Genomic DNA, 13,590 nt, shown 5'->3' with positions numbered 1-13,590 from the left:
TCCCCAGGAGCCTGTCATTTGGGTGCCCACTTGCCACTGTGCCCCTGGGCTCTTCTCTGCTTTGGAGACAGGCTCCTGGTGAGCAGGGGGCTCTCCAGTGAGGGGCCTGGCAGCAGCCAGGGCAGGTATTAACTGAGATCTGACTCCTGCCATTGTTCAGGCTGCCTTGGTGTGTGCAGATGAGCTCTCCTCAAGTAACACAACCCAACAAGAAGACAAACCTCCTGAGGCAGCTGTGGTGGAGGCTGCAGACATATGCACTGGTATTATCCCAGCTCACGGGAATTGCTGTCCAGAGATGTGGTGTCATGGTCAGGAGAAAAGTCTGATTGCTGCCCCAGCAAGAGCTTCCTTCAGGGCCACTATCACAGCCTTGTTTCTAAAACTATAGATGAAGGGATTTAAGAATGGATACAGGACAGTGTTCAGCAGAGCTACCATGGTGCTGGTGTCCAAGGACGTATCTCCTGAGGGATGTGTGTAGAGAGCTATGCAGCTCCCATATACAGTGGCTAAAGTGAAGAGATGGGAAGAGCATGTGGTAAGAGCTTTTTTCCTCTCCAAGGCTGCTGGAAGATGTAGAATACACAAAAGGATGCAGGTGTAAAAGGCCAGAATGAAGCATAAGGAACTGAACAGGACAAATGATATGAAACCAGAGTCTATTTTCCAAAGCAGGCTGGTGTCAGAGCAGGACAGTTTGAATAAGGGGGAGCTGTCACAGAAGAAATGTTGGATCTTGTTGGAGCCACAGAAAGTCAGCTGGTAGAGGAGGACCAGATGGTAACTCAGGAGTGTGAAGCCCAGGAGCCAAGCAGCAGCAACCAGGGAGATGCAGAGCTGAGGCTGCATGATGGCAGCGTAGCGCAAAGGTTGGCAGATGGCAACACAACGGTCGAAGGACGTGACAACAAGTAGGACAAACTCTGTGCAGCCCAGGGCACAATAGAAATAGGACTGGGCAAAGCAGCCACTTACTGAGATGGTTCTCCTGCCAGCACCCAGCATCACAAGCAATTTGACGCTTGTGGAGGATGTGAACCAGATTTCCAGGAAGGCCAGGCTGCTGATGAAAAGGTACATGGGGGTTTGCAGGCGGCGATCCACACACACCAGGAGAATGATGGTGACGTTCCCCAGCACTGTTGTCAGGTAGATGAGCAGAAGGAGCAGAGAGAGAAACAGCTGCAGCCTTTCATCAAGCCCTGAGAAACCATCCAGGATCAACTCAGTAACTGCAGTGTCATTTTCCGGTGCCATGATGCATCTCAGCTCATCCTGCTGAGACAGGAACGTTGCACAAACCAGGTGCCACAACCCCTCAATCTGCATGAAAGTTTCTGTCCTTCCTTCTCTGCTTTTCCCCTGTCTTGCAGTCTTTCTGTGCAACATCGAGACCTTCCTTCAAGCGTTTCCCACACCTTGATTTTCCCGTTCCACAGTTCAGTTACAGTCCTCAGACCATTTCCATCCCCTCTCCACCTTTCTCAAACACAAGAGCTCCTACCCCAGAACAGAGGATTCTGGGGAGGCTATTAGCTATTTCACCCCAGTCATGGGAAGTTCCAAATTCCCTCAGTCCTGTTCCACACTTTGTGCCAAACTCTTCTATCTCAGAAGCGCTAAATCCTCAGATCAAGTCAACTCTGTTCTTTCTACCTTGCAGCACTTGCCTGTTTGCTCTGGGAATGCTGGGGTAGCTGCTGGTTTCAGAATGCATGAGACCACGTCTCTCTTTTGCAATCCCACGCTTTCTTCCTCAGCTTCTTGCTCTGTGTTTCTTCAGGGAAGTGGAGAGAAGAGCAGAATTGGGATCGAGTTGTCTTCTTTGTGCTCCAGCTAGAGACTGGGTTTTACTCTGGTTCCACACAGTCTGTCTGACATCTGCCTGCACTGAAAAACAGTAGTTTCCAAACAGTCTCTCCTTGATATCACCATCAAGCACCCAGACCTGAACACAGAGCAAAACAAGAGTGTCTGGGGGAGATTTGCAGCCTTTCTTTGCACACCAGTTATAGGCTGGGAGGAATCAGCCTCTGGAGGTTTCTCTTGTCTCTGTTGGCTGCAGAGGGAGTCTGGAGAAAACAAGCTCTCATGGGCACCTGCAGTGACTCACTACCTGAGGCTCAGGTCTCTGGTTCATTAACTGATTGACATGTTTTAAACCAAAACACACATCTGAGAGCATAAGCACAAGAAAAATAGATGCAATGAAGTCTGCCATTTCCCCCTTCATCCTTACATTTGTTTGGAGCAGAGCAGATGACTCCCAAAACAGTGCTTCACATTGCCAAGGGAGGAGGGGGAGAGGAGGACCTGGTGTTTGAAGCAGTGAAACAAAGCTGTGTTGGTGTGCAACCAGAGAACTTCAGTCACTACTCCCCTGCATGGTCCAGACACTCTCCCATATCATCATCACACAGAGGAGAGACTGGCTGGAGACAGTGGAGTGAGACTGAGCTCAGTCAAGCTCTTTCATAACTAACCAGCTCCAAGCTGAAGAATATAATCAGTAGTTGGACTGACTTGTGTGGCACCTCTCCAGGTGGGAAGTCCAGGCAGCCCTATGGACAGGCAGATCCCAGTGCCTGGGACTATTCTGGTGCACAGATGCAGCACTGAACATCCTGGGTAGAGAATCCAACTATCTCAGAGGTGTCTGTAGCAGCTTCTGCTGCAAAACTGACTGAAATGGAGTAAGCTGTAATTCCTCAAGGGGCTTGCATGTGCCAGGAAGGACATGCAGGACAACAGCATACCTTGATTGTAAAAACTGAGCAGAACACCTGGATGAGATCCTGTGTGCCCTGCTCTAGGTGGTGCTGCTCTGGCAGGGGGACTGCACTGGATGAGCTTTGGAAGTCCCTTCCAGCCCTTCAGGCTCTGTGGCCCCGTGAGCAGTTGTAAGGGGAGTCTCACTTGATCCAGTTGAAAACATTCATTGGAAGACAATTGCCAAAGAGACTTTTCCAACCTGTATTGCTCCATGAGTCAATTGGGTTACTGCCAGGGTAAGGACAGGTGGAGGGACACGGTGAGGGTTTCAGATTCCTGGTTAGAAACTGGGTCAGGGCCTGACATGATGTTTTCACAGTCAGTGTCACTGTGGCATCAGCATCAGCTGAACCCCCTTTACCTCTGCAAAATCTTTGCTCTCTGCTGGCTCAGCCATTTTTCCCCACCTCTCTTGTCCCAGTTGCCCTGCCATTGTGTGGAGAGCATCTCTTCTCCCCAGTAAGGAATGAAAAGACAAGAGGGAATGGCCTCAAGTTGCCCCAGGAGAGGTTTAGATTGGAGATGAGGAAGAGCTTTTTCACTGAGAGCATTGTTAGTGGTTGGACTTGGGGATCTTAAAGGTCTTTTACAATTAAATCATTCTGTGATTCGGGTTCTATGAAGATGTCAGCCCAAAGCTGAAACATCTGCAGGAAAGATCTTGCTGGGATAAGTGTGTAAGAAGCCTTCCTCTTGAGAACCTGGATGCTGGTCTGTGAATTCTCATGATCTATTCCTAGGACATGGCACATCAAGCTGACAACACATATTTACAGTCTGTAAACACTGATTTCTGCAGCCATTTGCAAAACCACATGTCCTCCAGCACACAGAATGCAGAAACTGTTCTGAGGAGATGGGTCTCGGGACATTTCACATCCCCATTTCATATCTCAATGCAGCTGGGAGCAATGGTGTTGGATAAGTTGGACAGATCCTGCTTCTCTTTGCTCCCAAGCAATAGCTCCACCTGCTCACACTTCCCTCCCACCATCCCTGTTCTTGAGATGGTCCCATCCTCACAGGGGATGTGATGCTGGGGCCCTCTGAGAGCTGGATGGCATCTGATGGGCAGATTCCCCAAGTTCATCCAGTCACCTTCTCCTTCAGGCACCCAGAAATGCAACCCAAGAGCAGATCCTCTGGGACATGCTCCTCGTCTGAAGTGACGCTCACCATCCTTTAGATGCCCAGCTCATCCTCTGGACCTTTTGTAAAGATGTGTGTGCTCAGCTCACGTGAGATCCAGGGTCACGGCCCTCTCTGTGCCCTGCTGTTCCACACAGGATCTTGAACTCTGTCATCTCATGGTTGTTGCAGCTGAGGTTGCCTCCAGCCTTCACATCCCCAACCAGACCCTCCTTATTTGTCACACAAGGTCCAGCAGCACACCCCTGGTGTTCCCAGCAAATATCAGCGTGGTTGAAGTCCCCCATGAGGACCAGAGGCTGTGAGGCAGCTCTCAGCTGTTCGTAGAAGGCCTCGTCCACATCCTCCTCCTGATCAGGTGGCCCGTAGCAAACTCCTACAACAATATCACCTGCCTTACCCTGCCCCTTGAGTCACCCACAAGCACTCAGCCCACCCTTCATCCCCACCCAGGCAGAGCTCAGTGCACATTAATTGCTCCCTCACATAGAAGCCAACTCCATCTCCTCACCTCCTTGGCCTGTCCCTCCTGAGCCACCCTCAGCCCTCCCTGGCCGTGCTGCAGCCACGGCAGCTGTGCCACCACGTCTCTGTGGCCGCAGGGAGGTTGTAGCCCTGCATCCACACCCACAGCTCCAGCTCCTGCTGCTCATTCCCCAGGCTGCTGCGCTGCTGCAGAGGCAGCACAGGGGCTCACTCAAACACGCAGCTTTCCCTGCACGGATGCAGGAGGATCTCCCTGGTTTGATACTCCTCAGGGCTGTCAGCCTTCTGCATCTCATCATGGTGTGAGGCTGAGGGGCACTCATCATTGCATTCCCTGCCCTGCCCTGTTTCCCTGCTAGACAGGATGGCTTGGTCTTTGTAATTTCTCCCTCCACTCCCCAAGTCCTTCAGTTTAAAGCCTTCTTGATCAAGTTGGACAGTCCATTCCCAAATAGTCCAGTGCCCTTATGAGAGCTGTATTCCATCCTGCCCTGTCAAGTTACAGTCCCCAAAGGAGGTTCCATTGTCATAAAAATCAAAACCTTCCTGCCAGCACCAATCTCTGAGCCAGGGGTTCACTTGCCTGATATTTGCATTGGTGACTTGCCCTTTTCCTCTGGTGGGCAGGTTGGGAAATAACCTGAGCCCCCCTGTCCTTCACTTGCTCCCCCAGGGTTTTAAGATGCTGCTTGATTCTGGAGATATCGTGCCTCGTTACATCATTGACACCCCGTGGAACAGGAGCAGTGGGGAGCAGCCTGTGTCCCTGTCGAGCCGTGGCAGTGTCTCAGCCACATCACGGATCCTGGCTCCTGGCACACAGCACCTCGTGTGACTCCTTGTCCGAACGACAGATGGGTGTCTCAGTGTCCCTTAGCAATGAGTCACCCACAAGCAGCACTCCTTGCATCTAAGGTTTCCATTGCCTGTTGCTGCTGGAGCAGCTGGTGGTGAGCTGTTTGCTGGGATTTCCCCTTCTGGCCCTTGCTCGTCTCTGTCCCCCATCGTCAGTGCCTCAAACTCATTTGTAATTGGTCTTGTTCATCCTGCAGGAGAGAAGGCCTCAGGAACCTCTGACAGCCTGCCACTTCCCAGGAAGACATTTTCAGGAAGATTGCAGAGCTGCTTCTGACATCAGCAGGAGGCCAGACCAAAGACCTCCTGCAGTCCCTTGTCAGAGAGTGGAAGCCTAAAGGGTGCAGCAGGTTCTGCCCCTCTGGGTCTGCCCTTGAGGACAGGAGGGAAAGCTCTCAGGTTCCTCGTGACCACGGAGGTCAGTCAGATGTCAGTACCCTCAGACCAGCTGCAGCTTGCTTGTCTTGCTGCAGGCAGCATGGTTCAGGTGCTGCCCTGGGTATGTCCATATCCATCGTTTCTTTGGTTTCATCATTCATTCCCTTTTCATTCTGCTCCCACCTCTCCAGTCCTACTCTTTAGCCACCCTTATCTCCTCCCATGCCAAAAGCCAACTCCGTTTCACCACTTCCCCACTGGCCCTGTGCTTGCTGACTTTGTACCCTCTTTTGATGTTTCTGAGATGGTTCTTATGGTGCTTTTCACTTTCATTCACAACTCCATGGCACTGGTACTCCTCATCTGCAGGGTTCTGTTACTGCTTAAGCTACGTATGACCTTGTCAGGGGTACCACCACCCAGGGTGCACATCAGCACACCTACTTGCAATGCTGAAGTGTTGGAGGGTCAGTCCAAAGAAAACTTGAGCCACCTGGGCCAACAGAAACTTGAAGGCTGAGGAGAAAGAGCTTCAGAATAACTCCGTGCAGCAGCATGGATCATCTCAGCTGACAAGGGGCCTGGGAGTCATTATGGCTGCCCTGTGAGCCCTTTGGATTCCAAAAGGATGTCATGGTTTGGCCCATCAGCGCAGCAGCACCACGACAGTCTCTCGCTCGGTGCCCCCATCCACCCCCACCCTCGTTAGGATGCAGAGGCCCCAGTGAAATGGGGGTAAAAAGATCACCAAGGTAGTTGTGGATGGAGACAAGGGCAGGGAGGGCTGGCTGCCAGTTACGGCTCCGGGCAAAACAGACTCCAGCGCTCGACTGAGAGAGGGAAGGAGGAAAGGTTATTCTACAAGAAACAGAGCAGAACAAAAGCAAGAAGGGAGTAGGATGAGGAGAAAATTACAAGCAGCACTTTAAGATCTCCCTCCCCCATCCCTCCTTTCTTCCCAGGCCCAGCTCACTGCTCCCCAGATCTCTCCCTCCTCCCCCCTCAGCAGCTCAGGGGGGCAGGGAATGGGGGATGTGCTCAGTCTCTCACAGATGGGCTCTGCCGCTTCTCTCTGCTCACAGGATGACTCCTGGCATCCTTCCCCTGCTCCAACACGGGGTTCCTCCCCCAGGACACAGTCCTGAACAAACACCTCTGGTGTGGGTTGTTCCCAACAGCTGCGGCTTCTGCCGTACGGGGTCCCTCACACAGGCACAGTCCTTGGTGAATATCCCTGGCGTGGATTCTTTGCCACGGTTGCAGTTTCTGTGAATACTGGATCCCTCCCTTGGGACACGGCCTCCTCTGGCCATACTCACTGTCCCTGGCTCAGGGTCTTTAACGAGACACAAACAAATCTCAGCCTCACCAGTCCTTTCTGCAGCATGCAGGGGAGTCTCTGCTCCAGCACACCTCCTCAGCACACCTCCTCACACCACACTTCCTCACTGACCTTGGAGTCCTCATGGTTGTTTCCCTCACTGTTCCTACTCCTTGCACCACCCCCAGCCAGAGAAGAAGGGGCAGAAGAAAGAAGGAATGGGAGGAAGCCTCCTCTTCCAGCTGCTTCTTAAAAGTGATGGTGGAGGCATCTCACTGGCTCAGCCCCAGCAGTGGGTCTGGCTCAGAGCTGGGGAGAGTTGCGAGCAACTTCTTACAGGAGCCACCTTTACAGCCCCTTCCCCCTCACCAGAAATGGCTCCATGTCAAACCATGATACAGGAAAAGGGAAAATGTGGAGAGTGGCCAGTGCTAAGATGGAGCGAGGAGGCGAAAGCAGGAGCTGTTGGAGAGTCTGAGAGAACTGGGCCTCTCCAGCTTGCTGAGGAGGAGGCATGGGGCAACCTGATAAGAACTGCACCAGCCTGGAGAGATGATGGAGCCAAGCTCTTTTCTGATGTGGCCACTGGTATGACAGAGGCAACAGCCACAAATTGCTTCTTGGAAGGTTTAGACTGAGGTTCAGGAAAACTAAAATGTCCTTGAGATCCAGCCACACTGTGGGCGTCAAGCGGGGTGTGAGTGGCCAGAGAGCAGCTCTGCAGAGAAGGACCTCGGGGTCCTGGTGAACAAGAACCTACACATGAGCCAGAAATTCATCCCCACTGACAGTCTCCTGGGCTGCCTCAGGAAAAGCCTCACTGGCAGATGGAGGGAGGTGACCCGTCCCTCTGCTCAGCACTGGGGAGGCCACACCTGGGGCCAGTGCTGGGCTGCTACACGTGTGTGGTTTGAGCTGCTAAAGCAAGTCAAGCAAATGGCCATCAAGATGCTTGAAGGGCCTGGAGAATCTTCCTTATGACTGATAAGGCTGAGACAACTGGGACCAGTCAGTCTGGAGTTCTGGGCACCCATCTCACAGCCACAGTGCCTCTGAAGGGCAGAGCAGCTCCTGGGGGGCAGAGAGGGGATCGGCCCCAGGGTCGGTAATGCAGTGACAGCACAAGGAAACAGGCCACTCCATCTCAGGCTCTCCTGTGTTCATATTGCAGATGGTCCTCAACTCTGTATTTTCTCCTTCTCTGCCCTCAGCAGCCCCACTCCCCAGGACAGCACATCAGCCCTGGGCCTCCTGAGGCAGCTCCCACACACCTCCAGTCTGCCTCCCCTTGCCTGTTGCAGCCCACTGACCCCTCTGGCACTGCAGAGTCCTTGTGTGTGGATACCATCATTCAGTGCTTTATTCTGGGCACATGCTGAGTCCTCACCCTGTCCTGACACCTTCAAATCCAGTCCCAGATGGACAGGCCTGTCTGTGTCGTCAGTTTGGGCACATGTGAAGCAGCCAGCGGGGTCCCTGGGGAGCTGTGAGGGGTCTGTGCACCTTCTGCCATTGGACACAAGGAAGAAAGGCCCTAAAATGAAAACGTTTGCTACAACAGAGCACCGAGGTACTGTGACTTTAATCCCAAAGACAGGGAGAAGACACAAGGGGAACAGACCTTTTATAAGGAAGTTTGTAGACCTTCCTTGGAAGGGATTTTGTAGGAAGAGCCTTCAGGCACTGCACAGGGGAGATGCCCTTTTATGGAAGAGTTGCTGTTGGACACGGTGATGTGAGAAGGGTCAGACACAACCAGACCAAAGCCCAAGAGACGCAGAATGAACACAGGGAAAATATGTAACAAAACCACAAATTAGAAGGTTTTCAGAGAGGATTGGAACTGACTCTTGGCCTGAGGTAAATGCTGAGAACTGTGAAGAGAGGGAAAGTCAGGATATTCTCAGTGAAATGTGATCCTTTGGGCCACCTTGCAAAACGCATCCTTGATCTCCTGGTTCCTCAGGCTGTAGATGAAGGGATTTGCTACTGGAGGCACCACCGAGTACAGAACTGCCAAAAGCAGATCCAGGGATGGGGAGGAGATGGAGGGGGGCTTCAGGTAGACAAAGATGACTGTGCTGAGAAACAGGGAGACCACAGCCAGGTGAGGGAGGCACGTGGAAAAGGCTTTGTGCCGGCCCTGCTCAGAGGGGATCCTCAGCACAGCCCTGAAGATCTGCACATAGGACACCACAATGAACACAAAACACACCAAAAATAAATAAGCACTAACTATGATCAGCCCAACCTCCCTGAGGTAGGTGTGTGAGCAGGAGAGCTTGAGGATCTGTGGGATTTCACAGAAGAACTGTCCCACAGCATTGCCGTGGCACAGGGGCAGCGAAAATGTATTGGCTGTGTGCAGGAGAGAGTAGAGAAAGCCAGAGCCCCAGGCAGCTGCTGCCATGTGCACACAGGCTCTGCTGCCCAGGAGGGTTCCGTAGTGCAGGGGTTTGCAGATGGCAACGTAGCGGTCGTAGCACATGATGGTGAGAAGAAAATACTCTGCTGAAAGTAGAAAGAGAATCAGGAAGACTTGGGCAGCACATCCCAAGTAGGAGATGGTCCTGGTGTCCCAGAGGGAATTGGCCATGGCTTTGGGGACAGTGGTGGAGATGCAGCCCATGTCCATGACAGAGAGGTTGAGGAGGAAGAAGTACATGGGGGTGTGCAGGCGGTGGTCACAGGCTACGGCGCTGATGATGAGGCCGTTGGCCAGGAGGGCAGCCAGGGAGATGCCCAGGAAGAGCCCGAAGTGCAGGAGCTGCAGCTCCCGCCTGTCTGCAAAGGGCAGGAGCAGGAACTGGCTGATGGAGCTGCTGTTGGACATCTGCTGCTTATCTGTTGCAGGGGAAAAGGCAGTAAGGAGTTAGGCCTGTGGCAGATGGAGTGATGCACCTGACTCCTGAGAGAAAAGCAACATGTTCATGCACATAAAGCAGTTTGGTAATCAAGAGTGGTTTAATATCCAATGCCAAGAGTCACTTGACATTAACTGTAGAGAGGACAGGGTCAGACAAAACTGTTGGGGAGACTCCTCTGTTGAGTTATGAGGTTCAGAATAGACTCCTTTTCATTCTCGGCTCCTTTTAAGAGCAGAGTTGAGGTGTGGCTGGATCCAGACTTAGTCCTAAACTCTGGTGATTGATAGTTGAAATCAAAAGATTTATACGTGCACTTAGCCATCATTTCAGTCAGTCACTTACCAGGAATCTGTTGCAGAACTCAGCCTCGAGGAACACACTTGAGAAGTGTCCCAACTCAAGGGCAGATCCTGCTGTGCAGCTCACTGCTGTGCAGGACAGTCCAGTGGCTGTCCACTAGTTATGGAGTGGGAGAATTTACTCTCAGTCATATTTACATCCTGACTACAGAAGTTAGTTCCTCTCAAATCTGTGCTGAGTCAGACATTGTCCAGCACTGAGGTTAGATGGCTGCATGGCCCAAGTCAGCCCTTGCCTATCAGATTGTTCTCTGTCCCCCCAAATCCACTGGAACAGACACACATCAGGAGCACCACTGGTGCTCATCACCTGAGCAGGGTTATGGAAACACAGGTCAGGATGGGGGGAGGGAGGGAGCACATGCCACAAAGCCAGAAATCTGTGAGCAAACTGATGTCTCACACTCAGACTCTCTCTTTTCAGGAGCCCTCTCTGCAGATCCCTCCCCTCAGCTCCAGGTTTCACTGGCTGAGGGAGCCATTGGGAGCAGGGACTCAGGAATGGGCTCCTGAGAAGCTCTTCTTGCTGTGCAGCCAGAGGCACTTGGGAACACAGAGTGATCTCGAGTTAAATGTGCTTGTGACATCTCCAGGAGCTTTCTGGCTTTGCTCTTTGTAATTTGCCCATGCAGAACAGAGCTGATTTTGGTTGGTATATTCTTCTAGTTGCTTTCAGGAGTGGTTTTGGATGGTTGAAATCCCTGACATTGAAATCCTCTGGATTCTGACAGGCAAAGGAACCGTCCCTTGGTGCAGAGGGAGGAGAGCTGCTCTGCCCATCAGTCCTGTTCTCAGCTGCCCTGTGCTGGCAGCTTGAGGATGATCAAGCTCAGGTGTTTCCTGGACTCTGCTGAGTGCAGAGGAATCCAGGGTCAAAGAGCAAATTGACAGAACCCTCACCCTTCTCCTCGCTCCCCTCCCAGACTGAGATACAGAGGGGGCAGTGCCACTGCCCACGTGCAGCTGCCCAGCAGCGTTGCCATGGCTCAGCTCCGAGGTGTCTTCTCCACGAGAATCCCAGGTAGCCCAGAGATAGTGTGAGAGAGCTGTGCCCTTCTGGAGGGCACCCTGCAGCCCCCCAGGACTCCCCAGGGAAGGAGATGAATGTCCTGGACCAGCAGTGAAAGCAGAGATAGCACAGACAGGAGGGATGGCAGTGAAATGCCACAATGCTGCTGCCAAGGGAGGAGGGACACACAGAGACACAGGGAAAACAGGGCTTTGTCCTTCTGTGGTCTCTGGCTGCTGCAGGGGAAATGCATACCCATGGGCTGGAAGGCAGGGGCTCTGCTTGGGCTGGGAGTGGGCCCCAGGAAGGAGTGTCTCAGTGGAAGGTGTCTGCAACTCAGGACATGGGGAGGTGCCCACACCCCCTCCTCAGAGCTTCCCGTGGCAGCTCATCTCTTCCTACCCCTGTCTGCTGCTTGTTCCTGACAGGAGCTGTCTCCCTGTCCTCAGTGCTCACAAACACCTTCCCACTTGTGTGCTCACCTCTGAGTTCAAACCCCTCCTTCTCAAGCACAAAGTACAGACAACCAGAGAGTCAGGAAAGGTCCTTTTCTTTTTGGGAGCCACTAATCTGATGAGCTTCTTGAGAGGTCCCCTTGGAAGTTTCATGAGGAAGTGCTGAAGCTGTGAGGAGCCCTGACACATGCAGCACTCTCTTGAGAGCAGAGGGACTCTGCCTTGCTAGGGATTGCTGCTTCCAACCAGAACTTCCCCCTGCAGCACTGTTTGAGTTCCTCAGACAATCTGAACATGGACCCTGGCAGGCAGCAGAGTTCATGTCCCGACACACAGACTGTGGGCAGCAGGCCCCCTGCTCTGGAGGACAGCCCTTGGCACCCTGGGGTGCTCACCCTGCTTCCCAGCTATTCAAAAAAGCCCAAGAAGAGCCCCCTCCATACAGATCCTGTGAGCTGTGTGCTGTGCCAGCTGTAGCAGATGCCTCCAGGAGCTACCCCTGCATTGCCCTGCACCCACAGACTTACCGTGTGCAGGACTGCAAACATTTCCCCTCCAGTCAGCTCTCCACCATCCCAGTCCTCACCACCTTTAAGCTCTCTCTGCTTTGCTCATCTCCCTGAGCTACTCTGGGCGGGCCCTCAGCCCTGCTGTGCTTGGCAGAGGAGCTGCTCCTGGGCAGGGCTGTCTCTCTGCAGTGCTGCCTGCTTGCCATCAGCTCCCTCCATCCCAGGAGCCTGGCCCACTGCATTGTAACAGCCCCTCAGGTGGGTTTGCTGCTGAGCCCATCAACCTCAGGCGCTCAGAAGCTGAAGAAACCTCTCAAGACGTTGCATCAGGCTCCAACTCCAAAGTTTCCTGTAGTGTTAATGGGTCCCACTGAGGGAGGTGACTGAGAAGCGTCCCCAGGGTCTGCTTAGAGCAGAACCCGGGAGGCAGTGACGGCAGGTCGGGAAAAGCAAGGTTAAGGTGGCTCTGATGCTGAGTCAACCTGGCTGTGTGTTTCATTCATCCAAAGGGCCAAGCCCTGACCCCCAGCCCTTGGGAAGAGAGATCCTGTCCCTCACACATTCCTCAGGGTACTGGGATGTGGAGATGTGCAGTGCCAAGGGCAGGACTGTGGCAAAGCCCCTCCTGTGTATGGACAGGAGGCTTCAATGCTGGAAGGGTTGCTCAGGTGTCTCCTCACAGGCAGCAGTAGCAGACAACAGCAGCAGCCAAAGCCAGGCAAAGGTTGGCTGTGTCAGAGGCTTTTGGCTTCCCCACATGCCCCCGTCAGCTGCCCCACAGGCTGTGCCACGCTGCTGCAGCACCCACACCTCATTCCCTGCAGCCTGGAGCCATCCATCCACTGCCCCAAATGCTGCCCCTGCCTTTGCTGAGATCTCTGCACCCTCCCTGGCTCTTCCTGGGAACACAGAGCCTTGGGCTGGTCCACACTCCTCTGGGTGATGTGTTGTACCACAGCATTGCCCTTGCACTGATGTTTCTTGCTCCTGGGCTCCAGCCTGCACCTCCCCAGCTGCACTTTGTGGATTTATTTCCTTCTTGTGCTGTTGACAACTATGAAGAAAAGCTCCACTGTCTTTGAAACCACCCTTCAAGCACTCTCAGGCTAATGCTACTCTCTGCTCAGCCTGAGGGCCTGTGTGAACTTCTGGAACTCATCTGAAATGATGGACACAAGACTCTCATCACCGTATGTCGCAATGCAGCAGGGACACACCATGTCTGTGAAAGCGTGAGGAAGGATGGCGAAGTGGCCACACACAGCAGGGGGAGTTGTTCATTTCACACCTCACCAGTTTTAATTTTAGGAACTCTGACTTTAGTTTGTCCATTCCTTATCATTACAGTGTAGAGAAAGGTTTGGTCCATGACAAAACGAAACACCCAACTTCAACCACCCAGAAGACACAAATGAAGCCACAACACG

General features: G+C 53.0%; 2 protein-coding genes across 2 annotated transcripts; both read right to left on the bottom strand.

Moving 5' to 3' along the window:
• Nucleotides 1–312: 312 nt before the first annotated feature.
• LOC104550277 (olfactory receptor 6E1) lies at nt 313–1,260 on the bottom strand. The gene has a single exon (XM_010200551.1). The coding sequence runs from the start codon at nt 1,258–1,260 to the stop codon at nt 313–315; it is 948 nt and encodes a 315-aa protein (XP_010198853.1).
• A 7,607-nt stretch (nt 1,261–8,867) lies between these two features.
• LOC104561824 (olfactory receptor 14C36) lies at nt 8,868–11,388 on the bottom strand. Its single transcript, XM_062013873.1, has 2 exons — nt 11,373–11,388; nt 8,868–9,808 (listed from the first exon to the last, which is right to left on the bottom strand). Exon 2 carries the CDS (start codon nt 9,795–9,797, stop codon nt 8,868–8,870), a length of 930 nt encoding a protein of 309 aa, XP_061869857.1. The 5' UTR covers nt 9,798–9,808; nt 11,373–11,388.
• Nucleotides 11,389–13,590: the final 2,202 nt, after the last annotated feature.

This window comes from Colius striatus, chromosome 22 (genome assembly GCF_028858725.1).
Source record: "Colius striatus isolate bColStr4 chromosome 22, bColStr4.1.hap1, whole genome shotgun sequence".
Lineage (NCBI taxonomy): Eukaryota > Metazoa > Chordata > Aves > Coliiformes > Coliidae > Colius > Colius striatus.
This window is presented reverse-complemented; position numbering and strand designations above follow the sequence as displayed.

What these genes read in the sequence shown, in the direction of transcription:
- LOC104550277 (XM_010200551.1), bottom strand. Translation starts at nt 1,260, where the DNA reads ATGGCACCGGAAAATGACACTGCAGTTACTGAGTTGATCCTGGATGGT.
- LOC104561824 (XM_062013873.1), bottom strand. Translation starts at nt 9,797, where the DNA reads ATGTCCAACAGCAGCTCCATCAGCCAGTTCCTGCTCCTGCCCTTTGCA.